At 45.6% G+C, this 13222-nt stretch overlaps 1 protein-coding gene across 7 annotated transcripts in view; it reads left to right on the forward strand.

Moving 5' to 3' along the window:
* SZT2 (SZT2 subunit of KICSTOR complex) overlaps positions 1 to 13222 on the forward strand; it is a 295338-nt gene that overhangs the window by 278289 nt on the left and 3827 nt on the right. For 4 of the 7 annotated variants that reach the window (XM_063939324.1, XM_063939327.1, XM_063939328.1 and 1 more), the window contains 5 exons: positions 3122 to 3181; positions 4688 to 5085; positions 7922 to 8044; positions 8688 to 9138; positions 11134 to 11250. In XM_063939324.1, the coding sequence (XP_063795394.1) occupies positions 3122 to 3181; positions 4688 to 5085; positions 7922 to 8044; positions 8688 to 9138; positions 11134 to 11250 (1149 nt within the window). The remainder of the gene's footprint in view (positions 1 to 3121; positions 3182 to 4687; positions 5086 to 7921; positions 8045 to 8687; positions 9139 to 11133; positions 11251 to 13222) is intronic. The other 3 variants (XM_063939326.1, XM_063939329.1, XM_063939330.1) reach the window with 1 other exon arrangement.

Raw genomic sequence — 13222 nt, forward strand, 5'->3', positions numbered from 1 at the left:
GAGCGGAGAAGTGAGCCAGTGGAGAAATTTCCCCATCAACCAATCAGCAGCTCTGTATCATTTTATAATGCAAATTATAGCTGTTACTTCAGTGCTGATTGGTTGCCATGGGCAACTTCTCCACTGGCTCACTTCTCCGCTCTTATCACTGCTTAGTAAATGTACCCCAAAATTCCCTATCTCATGGACACACACAAGGGTTCATTTTGTTTTTTTTTTGTGAGAATCCAATTAACCTACCAGTATGTTTCTGCATTGTGGGAAGTAATCTATAATTAGTGGGGTTCAGTATGTGTGACCACCAGACAGGACGACAGGGGCGAGGTATGTTACACTCCCTTCCTGCTGCCTAACCCTAACCTCCCCTCTTAGTGCCTAACTCTAACCTCCCCCAGGTGCTGCCTAAACCTAACCTCCACCCTTAACCCGCAGCCTAACACTCCCCCCTTAGTGCCTAACTCTAACCTCCCCCAGGTGCTGCCTAAACCTGACCTCCACCCTTACCCGCAGCCTAACACTCCCCCCTTAGTGCCTAACTCTAACCTCCCACCAGTGGTGCCTCCCCGCAGCCTATACCCTAAAGAATATTTATCCCAAAAGAACTGTTCTGTGGGCCTAATTCAGACCTGATCACAGTAGCAAAATTTTTCTCTAATGGGCAAAACCATGTGCACTGCAGGGGGAGCAGATGTAACATGTGCAGAGAGAGTTAGATTTGGGTGGGGTGTGTCCAAACTTAAATCTAAATTGCAGTGCAAAAATAAAACAGCCAGTATTTACCCTGCACAGAAACTATACACCTCACCCAAAATCTAACTCTCTCTGCACATGTTACATCTGCCCCCCCCCCCCCCCGCCTGCAGTGCACATGGGCCCTCATTCAGAGTTGATCGCTCACTAGCTGTATTTTGCAGTCCTGCGATCGCTCAGTCGCCGCCCACCGGGGAGTGTATTTTAGCTGTGCAAGTGTGTGATTGCATGTGGTGCCAAGCTGTACAAAAAAATGTTGTGCAGTTTCTGAGTAGGCCAGGACTTACTCTGCCGCTGCGATCACTTCAGCCTGTCTGGGACCGGAATTGACGTCAGACACCCGCCCTGCAAACGCTTGGGAACGCCTGCGTTTCTCCAAACACTCCCAGAAAACGGTCAGTTGCCACCCACAAACGCCCTCTTCCTGTCAATCACCTTGCAATTGGCCGTGCGAATGAATTCTTCACACAAACCCATCGCAGAGCAACGAACCGCTTTATACCCCTGCGACGCGCCTGCGCATTGCGGTGTATACGCAGTTCTGACCTGATTGCAGCGCTGAAAAAAACGCTAGCGATCAATAAGGTCTGAATGACCCCCAAGGTTTTGCCCATTAGAGAAAGATTTTGCTGCTGCAATCAGGTCTGAATTAGGTCCTATCAGGGCACATTTGCGTTTTTTACCTGTAGTGGCACATGAGACTTCAGCGGTTGGGGGGATGTCTGCGTCACTAGTGGAATGCATCTTTATGTCCACAGCATCACAGGCCGCTGTACTGCCTTTTATAAAGTGGTGTTATTGCCTCGCTCCTCATTTACTGATATTACTAAGGTACATGACAGGTGACCTCACAGTTGGGCGTGTTTTATTTGAAGACAAACCACAACCCATTTCTAAGCCTAGTTGACGGTAAAACAAATGTATAAATAATATGCTAACAATCTGCAGGAAAGGAGCAATTTCACAATTGTCTGCTGTTGAATTTAAAATTAAGTTGTTTCTGAAAAAAATATTTGTGTTATGATTATTATAAAGTTATTAAAAAGTTCATTATTATAAAGTTTAAAAAAATATATCCGTAAGTAAAGAGGTATAGATAATATTACTTTGAATGTGTTACAAGTTATAAAATATAGAGGAGATAAACGTTTATGTCTAACTTTTAAATGAAGTGCAACTTTGCTCAGTCGGAAAGATTTGGCTTAGAATGTACATTAAGAATGACGGCTTCCACAAAGTATTGGTGTGTTCCTGAGACTTGATACTTCCTTCCGTAATGAATGAAGTTGTATCTCATACAGGGGCAGATGTATTAAGCCTGGTGAAGTGATAAAGTGGAAGGTGATGACCAGGCTTGAACTGGCCCACAGGGGTACAGGGGAAACCACCGGTGGGCCCTACTGCCTGGGGCCCCCACCTACTGCACTAAGGATCAGGTTCCAGACTGTGCACTTGATTTATACATTATACATATATCACCTTATACTGGACTATGGTGTAGTTTCTACAGTGCATTGCTGTTATTAATCTGGTACATTATCATTCATGCAGCAGCTGAATTTACTGTATATATTTATGAAGGGGCCCAGACGTTGCACTCTCTAATGGTTAGTCAAACCAATGAGGTGGCAGGCCACACCCCCTCTGCAGACTGGCCACACCCCTAACATGGTCCCCTACCACTGCATTTCCCCTGGTGGGCCCTACATGCCCCAGTCAGACACTGGTGATAAAGCACCAGCCAGTCAGCTCCTGTCATTTTTTAAACCCAGCCTGTAACATGGAAGTTAGGAGCTGATTGGCTGGTACTTTATCACCGTGCAATTGATCACTTCACCAGGATTAATAAATCTGCCCTATAGTATATTGTTGTTGGTCAGACACATGGATTTTGTTGAAGTTTGAGGAAAGTGTGATTATTAAGTAAAACGTGTCCTCTTGGGTGGTTGGTTGGTGGTTATTACTCCCATGGTCTCCTTTTTGATAAAGTGACCAATAAATCTTTCTGCCAGGTTTTGTGGACCTCACTGGAGCCCCCATAATAGTATCTCATGTACCCCCTCTAATAATTGCCTTCTTCTTTTACTTCCAAGAGCTGACGTTTATACCCAAATGAGGAAACCATTGCCATTGGCACATCAGCTAATGGATGTACCCTAATAGTGTAGAAATAAAGTCATGTATTTGAAGTTGTAGCAAGTTATCGGTCTACTCTTTTTATCAATGCCCGGATCCGTTTGTGTTACCGAAGCCGTGTGGGATGGGTAAATATGCATCAGGCAGTTGCGGCTCTGAGAGGAGTGTTAGCTGTGTGTCTAGCCTTCTAGTTGTGTTTTCTCTCGTGTACATGTTTCCTATCCTCTTCCATCAGGGCACACACTCCATCCGAAATAATTGCAAGAGTACCGCTGAAAGTGCCTCCGAGTCTGCGGTACGTCCCTTGCCCCTCCTGGTCCTTTTCTTCTGTGCTTGGCGGTCAAACTGTACGCTTCCGGCAATTTTATTGTGGTCTCCATGCCTTGTCCGTCACTATCCTTGTTTGTCGCTACGTACCGAGCACATCCTACCTTTGTCTGATACAGAATACATGTGCCTCCTGCGTTTCGTCTCACGTTCTGTAGTTTGCAGATTTATGTCACCGTCTCTCCTAAACCTGCTGGAACCGTCCTACTTGTCAGCTATCTGCTCTCTTTTCATGAGCGTTCCAGCCCTGTCCATCTTTTTTTATTCCCTCTGTAATGTAACATTAGCAGTTCATTGTATCACTCAGTGGTTCACACAAGGGACCTTATTCAGCATCCATTGCCGTTTTGATAATTTAGCAAAACTGCAACTGCTGACGATCGTATGCTGGGGTCCGCCCAACATGCCAAGTGCTGTCCAGCGCTGCGTTCACAATCCTAATAAAGATCGCATCATAATTAGATCACGATCGCAGCAAACTAGGGTAGCCCCCTGCCTGCACAACCTTGTTTCGAAGGCAGTCGGACCGCCACCATTTTTCTTGTTGCAGCTGCCGCGTCTGACGTCATGCAGCCGCCCTGAAAACAGCCCGGACCCGCCCCCATTTTTGCTTTAACGCCGCGTCACCGCCCCGTGAACGCCTCTGCCTGTCAATCAGGCAGAGGCGTTCGCATGAATGCGATCATATTTGCTGGCCCGCGCACTCACAGAACGGACCTTGCGCGTGTGCAGTAGCCCGGAAAATGGAATAATGTGATCGCTTCACATTAGCAACCCAAGCTGAATAAGGCCCTAGATCTGTCACTTCTTCCACTCTCTGTATTGCCTAAATTCACCCACCCCTCCACCCCCATTGCAGGTGATATCTGGGCTGCCCCAGTACAGGTGTTCTGATGAATTCACAAGACTCAGTTTGTGGTCTGAGTGGTCATTGTGGTGCTGGGCACTTTTGAAATACTTGCACACATGATAAAAGAGAAGGAATTGTAGTGGTTGCTGCTTGGCACAGGAGATCAGGATTGTGGGGTAGAAGCTGGTGTCCTTGGCAGGTGAGCTGGTGTTAGATTGGCACATGGGTGAATTGGGCAGCAGGCAAGCACTTTACTGAAGCCACAGGGACCGCTGGCATACATTGGTGATGGTGGTTTCATGGATTTCTGCACATGTAAGTGGCTATAATGAGCACAGCCAGGTTGAACGTTACTACTGTACCTTCTAAAAGAGTACTCCTGGCCTTTACATTTTGCAAGCCAAACTTCTAACCATGAGGATACGGTCTTATCAGGTCACTAAGATCTAGTGATGTCACTGAAGCTGGCTGAATTTTCATGTTTATTAGCTCGCTTGAATGGCTGCCTCTATTTTTTAAAGGTGACGGGTACACTGGATCTGTTCAAAGGTCCTTCATCGGACAAGCCTCCATGGAATTCTGTGTCTGATTACATATTTTCCACAATCTCTCCTCTTTCTGCAGTTGTCCATGCTTTTCACAGAGGAGTGTGACAAGGTCCGTGACCTAATGCACGTCCATTCCTTCAGCTACGATTTCCACCTCCGAGTCCTACACCAGTATCTGCTAGGTTCCAGCATGTGTTTACGCCAGGGATACGACCTTTCAAGCTTCCTACAGCTCTTCATCTCCCAGCACCCTGATATCCCCAAATATGGACGCAACCACGTGTATCAGGGAATGTTGTCTGTTCCCACGGAGATCATCGCTGCCCATCAGCTGTACAATTACATAGCGGATCATGCAAGCACTTATCACATGAAGCCTTTACGGATGGTTCGCACCTCTCTTCTTGGGAGTAACGGAAAGAAAAGCGTAGCTGGAGAACAAAACGAGTATGGCTTGGTCTCCATCTGGAACAGGTGAGAGAAAAGCAGTCAAGTCCCAAGTTGTTTGGCCAGTTGTCAATGGGTTGCACCTCGATATGTTCTACCATAACATACCCTGCATGCTACCAATCCATGACAATAACTTCAGGTTGCCCCCAATGGTGGTGGCGGTGGGGAGGGGGGGATGGGGGTGCAGGCTCACGGTGTTATCTGTTTCATCACATAAAACTGTACTTAAATTCATTGCCAGACACTTGTACAGAAGCCCAGAGGGTGTTATGCTATGATTTAGAACCCAAAAAGCAAAGCATCTCGGGACCAAATGTTCTACTTTCTGCTGCTAACCTATAAATGAATTTAACTGTATACAGGAATACCATACACTATTCTTAGTATCTTCTGCAATAAAATGGTAAATGGAAAATCTATTAAAAGTCTGTTATTAATGCCTTGCTGGGTAATGGATTATTCAGACATTATTAGGGTACTGGATAAAAATGTTAAAAACCACTGTAGCAGTCAGCGACCATTTGTGAAGTAAATGAAGAAACGGTGAATTAAACCCTCCGCTTCAAAAAAGGTGCTGCAATACTCCTGACACCCACCCACAAAGGTGTCAAAAAACAATGGTACAATAAATAATAAATGGACTATGCGCTCCTTAATTGGGACGGTGGTGAGTCTTTAGATTTTATTTCTCAAAAAGTCTTGTAGTTGTGTAGGAGGAGTTCTTCCTTTTATCCGCAGAAAAGCCTCAGAAACAAAAAAAGACAGGGAACACTTCTCATAGTGTACATCAGATAATCATGGTATGAGATGTATTAAACACAAAAAAAGGGGATTTACTTTGTACCCTTTATAGGCCTCCACTAGGCCAGATTTGTATAGAACAAAAAAATCCTCACGTAGCTGCTTTGGAATTCCCACCTGGAGACCTCCACACAATGGGGTTAATCCTGATATAGCCACTCCTTTTTCTCCAAATCTCAATCAAAGAGACGTGAACATGCTCCACATAATGTAATATGTACACAAAATAATTTTAATAATTGAAATAAAGTTAGTGTGATTTTTGGGGGAATTCCAAAGCAGCTACGTATTTTTCTGTTCTATATGTGAAATCTGGCCTAGTGGAGGCCTGTAAAGGGTACGAAGTAAATCCCCTTTTTTTTGTGTTTCATACATCTCATACCATTATCTGATGTACATTATGAGAAGTGTTCCCTGTCTTTTTTTTGTCTGAGGCTTTTCTGCGAATAAAAGGAAGAACTCTTCCTACACAACTACAAGACTTTTTGAGAAATAACATCTAAAGACTCACCACCGTCCCAATTAAGGAGCGCATAGTCCATTTATTATTTATTGTACATTTGTGAAGTAAAGCTTTCGCTTTACGAAAAAACAGGGTTTCATTTGCGTCTGAAGGGTCTGCGCATTAACAGATGTCTGTAACATTCCAGCACGGGGTTGAACTTTGAGTGGAACTGAAGGTCAACCTGATAATACAGTCTGGTCTTCACTAGCTGATGTCTCAAAGTACAGTAGGCCCCAGACAATAAAATAAAAATAATGTAGTGTATTGTGTATAATGTTCTCTGTATTGTGTATTAAAATCAGTGCTCTAATACTGGATGATCACCTGCTGAGAGTTGGGCAGAGAACAGTATCACACTAGCGCCGTTGGTGATATTCAATACAACGTTGTAGAAGACCGCTAAGTACCTTTATGGTATGTATATTAGAAACACTGGTATCCCCAGCACACTGGATGACATCAGCAACAGGATTTGATAACTACATGGTGGTAGAAATTTCAGAGATCTCAGTTGCATACATTTGCCTTGTAGTTGGCATGGGGGCTTCCCATACCTTTGCAAATGTATGCAACTGAGATCTCTGAAATTTCTACCACCATGTAGTTATCAAATCCTGTTGCTGATGTCATCCAGTGTGCTGGGGGATACCAGTGTTTCTTGTTCCGAATAACCCCTCCCTCTCATGTACCTGGATTACATTACTAATTGGATAAGAGCAGTTACCAAACTTCTTGCTGGTATGTATATTACCTTCGCCACAGATCCATCGGAAAAGAGTATTACGGCACAACAGTGCATGCGGTGTATGAAGTAATGGAATCCCTTTAACTGATGAAACTGCACATTGAACATTTATTATACCGATGTCCACCGGTGTTATCCAAGTTGCATGAGACCAATAAGGAATTAGAGCAGTCTTCCATCAAATAATACTTGTTTCATTCTAAAAAGTTGTGTACATAAAAAAATATATATATATATACAAATTGTTGTAATACATGAAATAACGTGTATCTTCAAAATCACTTATTTTACCAAATTGTTGGATAAAAATAAAAATGACAAAGTACATAAAAAAAATACACAAAAATAAAATAAAGGATATTAAAATGTAAAATTCATCAACTTCCACTCAACTAAAAATGTGTTTCCCACACCTCCTTTTACCGCATGATCTGCTAGTGAAGACCAGAGCACTTATCAAGTTTTCAGTTCCACTTTGGGGGGAGCGCCCTGAGCCGGAATATACTTCTTTATCCCATAGTTGGGCATAAACAAGGAAATAAAGTGAATAACATTTCTAAATAAGGGGGAAAAATGGTGGTGTTGTCTACAGCAATCCAATCAGATTCTAGCTTGTATGTGTACTGTATGATAGCTAGAATCTAAGTGGTTGCTAAGAGAAACAAGCTCTTTGAGAAGTCTTAGTAAATTTACTCCCAGTTGTGTACTCCATTCTGACTGGCTAAACAGATGAAAAATGGATGGAAAAAAAAAAGGATTTCTCCATCAATGCCCTTTCCATTGACCATTTCCTATCTTGTATCTGGCAGCTCGGGCTCGTACAAGGACTCAGAGGGTGCCCGACACCACGACGATTTTGACGTTTCATTGTTGGTGTGCCACAGTGCTGTGCCGTTCGAGGAGCAAACAGAGCAGGAGAGACACTTCCTGAGGTAAAAGTTGTAAGGAATGTCCACCCAGGTACAAATAACTTTTATTTTAGGTTTCTAAACACTACTTATGAAATCCTGGTTCTCATGAAAGCATTTACAGACCAAAGTGTGAATGAGCTCTAGAGGAGTATAAGAGCGGCCTATACCTAACCTTAACACGCAATGCGCCACGAGATGCCTTGCGTAAATGACCCATGCCGAGCAGTGTATCATCGTCTATGCACGAATGTGGGTGTTAGTTGCAATCGGATGCGACAAAACCGTTTCACAAGCCTGCACTGATTTAATTTGATATGCGACACTTGTACATCGGTGTGCGAGGAGTCTGAATCTGTATGGGAAGCACAACGGAACTTGGCGTGAAAAAAAGCTGCTGCATCGTAGCACTTCTTATACAGATTCAGACTCCGTCACACACCGATGTTAGTGTCGCTTATCAAGTGAATCATTGCAGTCTCGTTAAGCCGTGTTGTCACATCCAACTGCGACTAAGATGCATATTCGCATGAAAGATGAGTCGCGCTAATCAATGCAATCTATCAAGAAATTATTGCTGATATAGCAAAAGCAACCCGCCATTGCCCCAGCAACTTTGTTGCCACCCCCTTGTGTAACCGCCATATTCTTCTCTTTATTTTGTCAGACTTCGCTTCTATGTCATCATGACGAGCCAGCGCGAGCTCTTTCCACGTCTTACAGCTGATATGCGTCGCTTCAAAAAGCCACCGAAGCTTCAGAGGGATGCACAGGACCTGGACGGAGAGCCGGAGCTTGAAAAGTGCCAAAGAGTGGAGCTAGAGAACCAGGAAGATGTCCTAGAGGGAGAGCCGGGAAGGAATGGTTCCGGCACCCTGTGTAATCCACATCTGTTCCCGCTGCTGGGTACAGAAGTGAGCGCCGCTAAAAGACAGCTGATTGAGATGGTGCAGCTCGCAAAGTGCCATTGCCGCAGAGATAACCTGTGGAAACGCCTTTACCTCCTGGAGCCACTCTCCTCCGACAAACTGCGGCTGGGCAAGCTCAGCTCCAGTGAACTAAAGGAACTACTTGACGCCGTGCACGGGAGGAGTGTGGCAGAGATCGACCCACAGCTGGTAAGATCACAATTAGGTTTTTTTGTATTTTTTATTATTTGTCGGTCTCGGGTCTCTACGCAGTAAACTTTTGTAGAAATACAGTATAAAAATACTGGATCTAGGTGGTGATTCAGTAAGGATTGCTGGTACGATCCTTACTGCATTTACCCCGATGGTGAGGTCCTGTACATGCACTGGACACCTTCTGGGCATGTGCAGAATAGGTCCTGCGATCACAGCACAGGTGTGACAGGCAGAGGCGTTTAAAGGGAGGGATGGGGGCAGCCGGCGTTTGGGAGAACGGAGGCATGACTCCCCTGTTTTCCAGGAGTGGCGAGGCCAAGGACTGCGTCACGAGATGCCGTTTTCTTGGCCTCGGAAGCCGCACTGTGACGGCAGGGCTGAGAAACTTTAAGCTTACTCATCCTGCTGTCGCAGTTGAACATCACGACCGATGATATAGTATGCACCTCCTCCTGCATTTGCATTGCAATTGCAATCCTTAGTGAATTAGGTCCTTAGTTCTTGAGAAAATAAATGCAGATTCTATCTTTGATTAATGAATTAAAAGTATCTTGGTCACCATCAATTTCTAATTTTACATACTGTAGAAAACCGCATTGACATTTAATGCCCCCTCTGTGCCCCAGTCTTCCAGTTACCACATCTTTGCATATGTACAGTACAGTAGGTGGTTTGGTGCAGTATGGAATGCAGGAGCACTGTAGTATAGAATATGGAGCAGACCTGGACATTTGCCTGGGCGTGTGGTGGCGAAGCGATGAATGTAGGTCTCCCCGGGGTATAGCGGAAAGTGTGAGAAAGATATAAGCGGACAAATGTGTGTTTTCAGTAGTTATTCTGCAACACGAGAAAACGGGGATAAATAATGAAAAAGCATATGAAACACCTTCACTACTGTTACGCAGTAGTATTGCCGTACAACACCAACATTTCCGGGATTTACACACACAACATTGCTTCTACGTTTTCTTAGACCAAATACAAATACATGGGTGTAATAGCACAGATACTGCCAGACCTATAGAGCTACGTATACAGTGTGTATAGGGGATGTAGTTGGCACCTCGGCGCTCAGGACGCCGGTGAACGGAAGACTGGTGCCGGAATCCCAACACCTGTCAGAATACGGACGCCGGAATCCCAACAGCTGACATGCTGAATGTAAGTATCAGGGGTAGGTTAGGTTTAGGCTGCGGGAGGGGTGGTTAGGGTTAGGCTGCAGGAGGGGACGTCATGCTGCGGGAGGGGAGGTTAGGGTTAGGCTGCGGGAGAGGAGGTTTAGGTTGCAGGAGGGAGTTTTAGGTTGCAGGAGGGAGGTTTAGGCTGAGGGAGGGGAGGTTAGGCTGCGGGAGGGAGGGTTAGGCTGCGAGAGGGAGGGTTAGGCTGTGAGAGGGGATGCTAGGCTGTGGGAGGGTTCAGCTGCAGGAGGGAGGGTTAGGCTGCGGGAGGGGAGGTCAGGCTGCGGGAGGAAGGGTTAGGCTGCGAGAGGGGAGGAAAGGCTGCAGGACGGTTCAGCTGCAGGAGGGAGGGTTAGGCTGCGAGAGGGGAGGTTAGGGTTAGGCTGCAGGAAGGGAGCTTAGGGGTAGACTGCTGGGAAGGGAGTGTTAGGTTTAGGCTGCGGGAGGGGAGGTTAGGGTTCGGCTGCGGGAGGGGAGGTTAGGGTTAGGCTGCAGGAGGGGAGCTTAGGGTTAGGCTGCAGGAGGGAGGGTTAGGCTGCGGGAGGGGAGGTCAAGTTGCGGGAGGGAGGGTTAGGCTGTGGGAGGGTTCGGCTGCAGGAGGGAAGGTTAGGCTGCGAGATTGTGGGAATCTCCAATCACCCATGTCCTGTATGCTATACAATATTTCAGCCCTGGGCCTGAGCTGCCTCCTCTGGCTTTGTGCTATTTGCCTTTAGTATTACCATTAGCATTCTATGCAAACAAGCTGATAGTCAGTGGTTCCTAGTGAGACGTGATTATTACACCTGCTTTCTTTGTGGCTGTCCTGCAGGATTTCCTCCTCTCAATGAGTGTTCAGTGGTATCAGAGTCTTATCAAAGTCCTGCTGAGCCGCTTTCCCCAGAGCTGCCGCCACTTTCACAGCGCAGACAGCAGCACCCAGTACCTGGTGAGTAGAGTCTGGTTCCCATAGAAGACTAATGATTGCCTTGTTGTCCTTGTGCACACTGTAACCTATACAGGGTAGTGTTATAATACATAGGATATGTAATAGCTGCATAATCATCATTTTACGGTACACCAGTCTACTTTTTTGTTCATCCCTACTGGAGACTGTAGGGAAGAGCCAAGTGTGAAGTGCAGGGAGGTGTGGTGACACGATTCGCACCATCATAGACCCTTCACTGCTGCTCAGTACAATGTGGCAGGGACAGGGCCATGGTGATGTGAATCACAGCATATTGTGGGGGTGAGGCCATGATGATGTGAATCACAGCATTTTGTGGGGGTGGGGCCATGATGATGTGAATCACAGCATTTTGTGGGGGTGGGGCCATGATGATGTGAATCACAGCATTTTGTGGGGGTGGGGCCACGATGATGTGAATCACAGCATATTGTGGGGGTGGGGCCATGATGATGCGAAACGCGCCATCACACCCCTGCCTATTTCACTAGGCAGGTGGGCGGGATGGTGCTCGGAGAGCAGACGTGAATGCTTTAGTGTTTATTATGACATTTTATGTATTATTAGGAATAATGATCCACCTTCTGCAAATTATAGATATTAGAAGTCGGCTCAGAGATCAGTGATCAGTGTAGAGGCACTGGGCCTGTGGTTCTCTTGTTTATACGGTCACGTTACACAGAATATATATTGCATTATCCCGTATATATTAATTCTGTATATATGTGCATTACACTATACACTGTGCATTACCATGCAGGGCCATAGGGAGATGTGTCCCACCGGCTTAATGCAGAGGTGCCGGCACCGTGTCTGCCCCGATTGCACCTATTTCCACTTTGCGGGCTTTGCGTAGAGAGGTTCCTGCTGCATTTGTATTTGTCTTGTACCAATCTTCCTGGTGCTTGTTCTGTGATGTCATGTACGTGGGGGTGGGTGGGGCATAGGCTAGGCACCAAGAACATACACAGAGTTTGCTGTTAGGCTGTAATATTACCTCTTCATTGCATTTAGTTATATTATCATCTGCATGTTATGTTTTAATTCACAGCATTACAGCTTAGCGTCGGAGGTTTGCAATTGGACCAAGAACCACATTTTCTTGCATTTAGAAGCTTCAATATTATATACTATTTTTTTATAGGTAATAAGGTGCATTCCACCTAACGTCACAAAAACGTAATTTAATAGCTGGTTTGTTTTCGGCATGCAATCATTATTTGAATTTCTTTTAGAAAGCACAATTGGTGCCTGATTCAGAGGTGGCCGCAGACAGGGCTGCGTGTGTCTTTTGGTGGTCACCTCCCCCGTCTTCTACTTTTTGCAAATGTCTCTAAAAATCCCTTCCCTGGTGACCAGCCATGCCTATGAACGTGCAAGGCCTGAGACGCTGACTGTAAATGCTGTAATACCGCCGGTGCGTCTTTAGATGGTGCCGACACACCATCTGAGTGTGGCCTCCAACTGAACGCCGGAGCATCTGCGTACGCAAACACTTCAGTGACACACCCACAAGATGGAACATCTCCATATGCGTCTGACTAGTCACCGCCCAGAAGCGCCCAGCACTTGTCTGATACAGCGCGTCTTAATCGGAAATGTCACTTTTGTGCGTGCGCTCTGTAACGCATGCACCGTGCAAAATTCTAGGGATTTTCACGCACACGCGGTAGCAAAACAATTGCTCAGCTCCGCGATCATCTGCATTGCGTGTGGCTCTGAAGGACGCACTTAATGTGAGAGCGCGCATAATTTAATAAGCGTAAAGCAAAGGAATTTTTACATATACAGAAAAAGCATAGAATAATAAAGATACCAGTCTGAGTTTACACATCTCCATTCACTACAGTGGGCTTTGAGGCGTTTCAGAGAATGAACCCTTTGCTGCAGAGAAGCTGGGGCGTTATTTCAGCAGACACAGTAATCAGAAAGATTGGCACAATATGGGATATTT

This window comes from Pseudophryne corroboree, chromosome 9 (genome assembly GCF_028390025.1).
Source record: "Pseudophryne corroboree isolate aPseCor3 chromosome 9, aPseCor3.hap2, whole genome shotgun sequence".
Taxonomy (NCBI): domain Eukaryota; kingdom Metazoa; phylum Chordata; class Amphibia; order Anura; family Myobatrachidae; genus Pseudophryne; species Pseudophryne corroboree.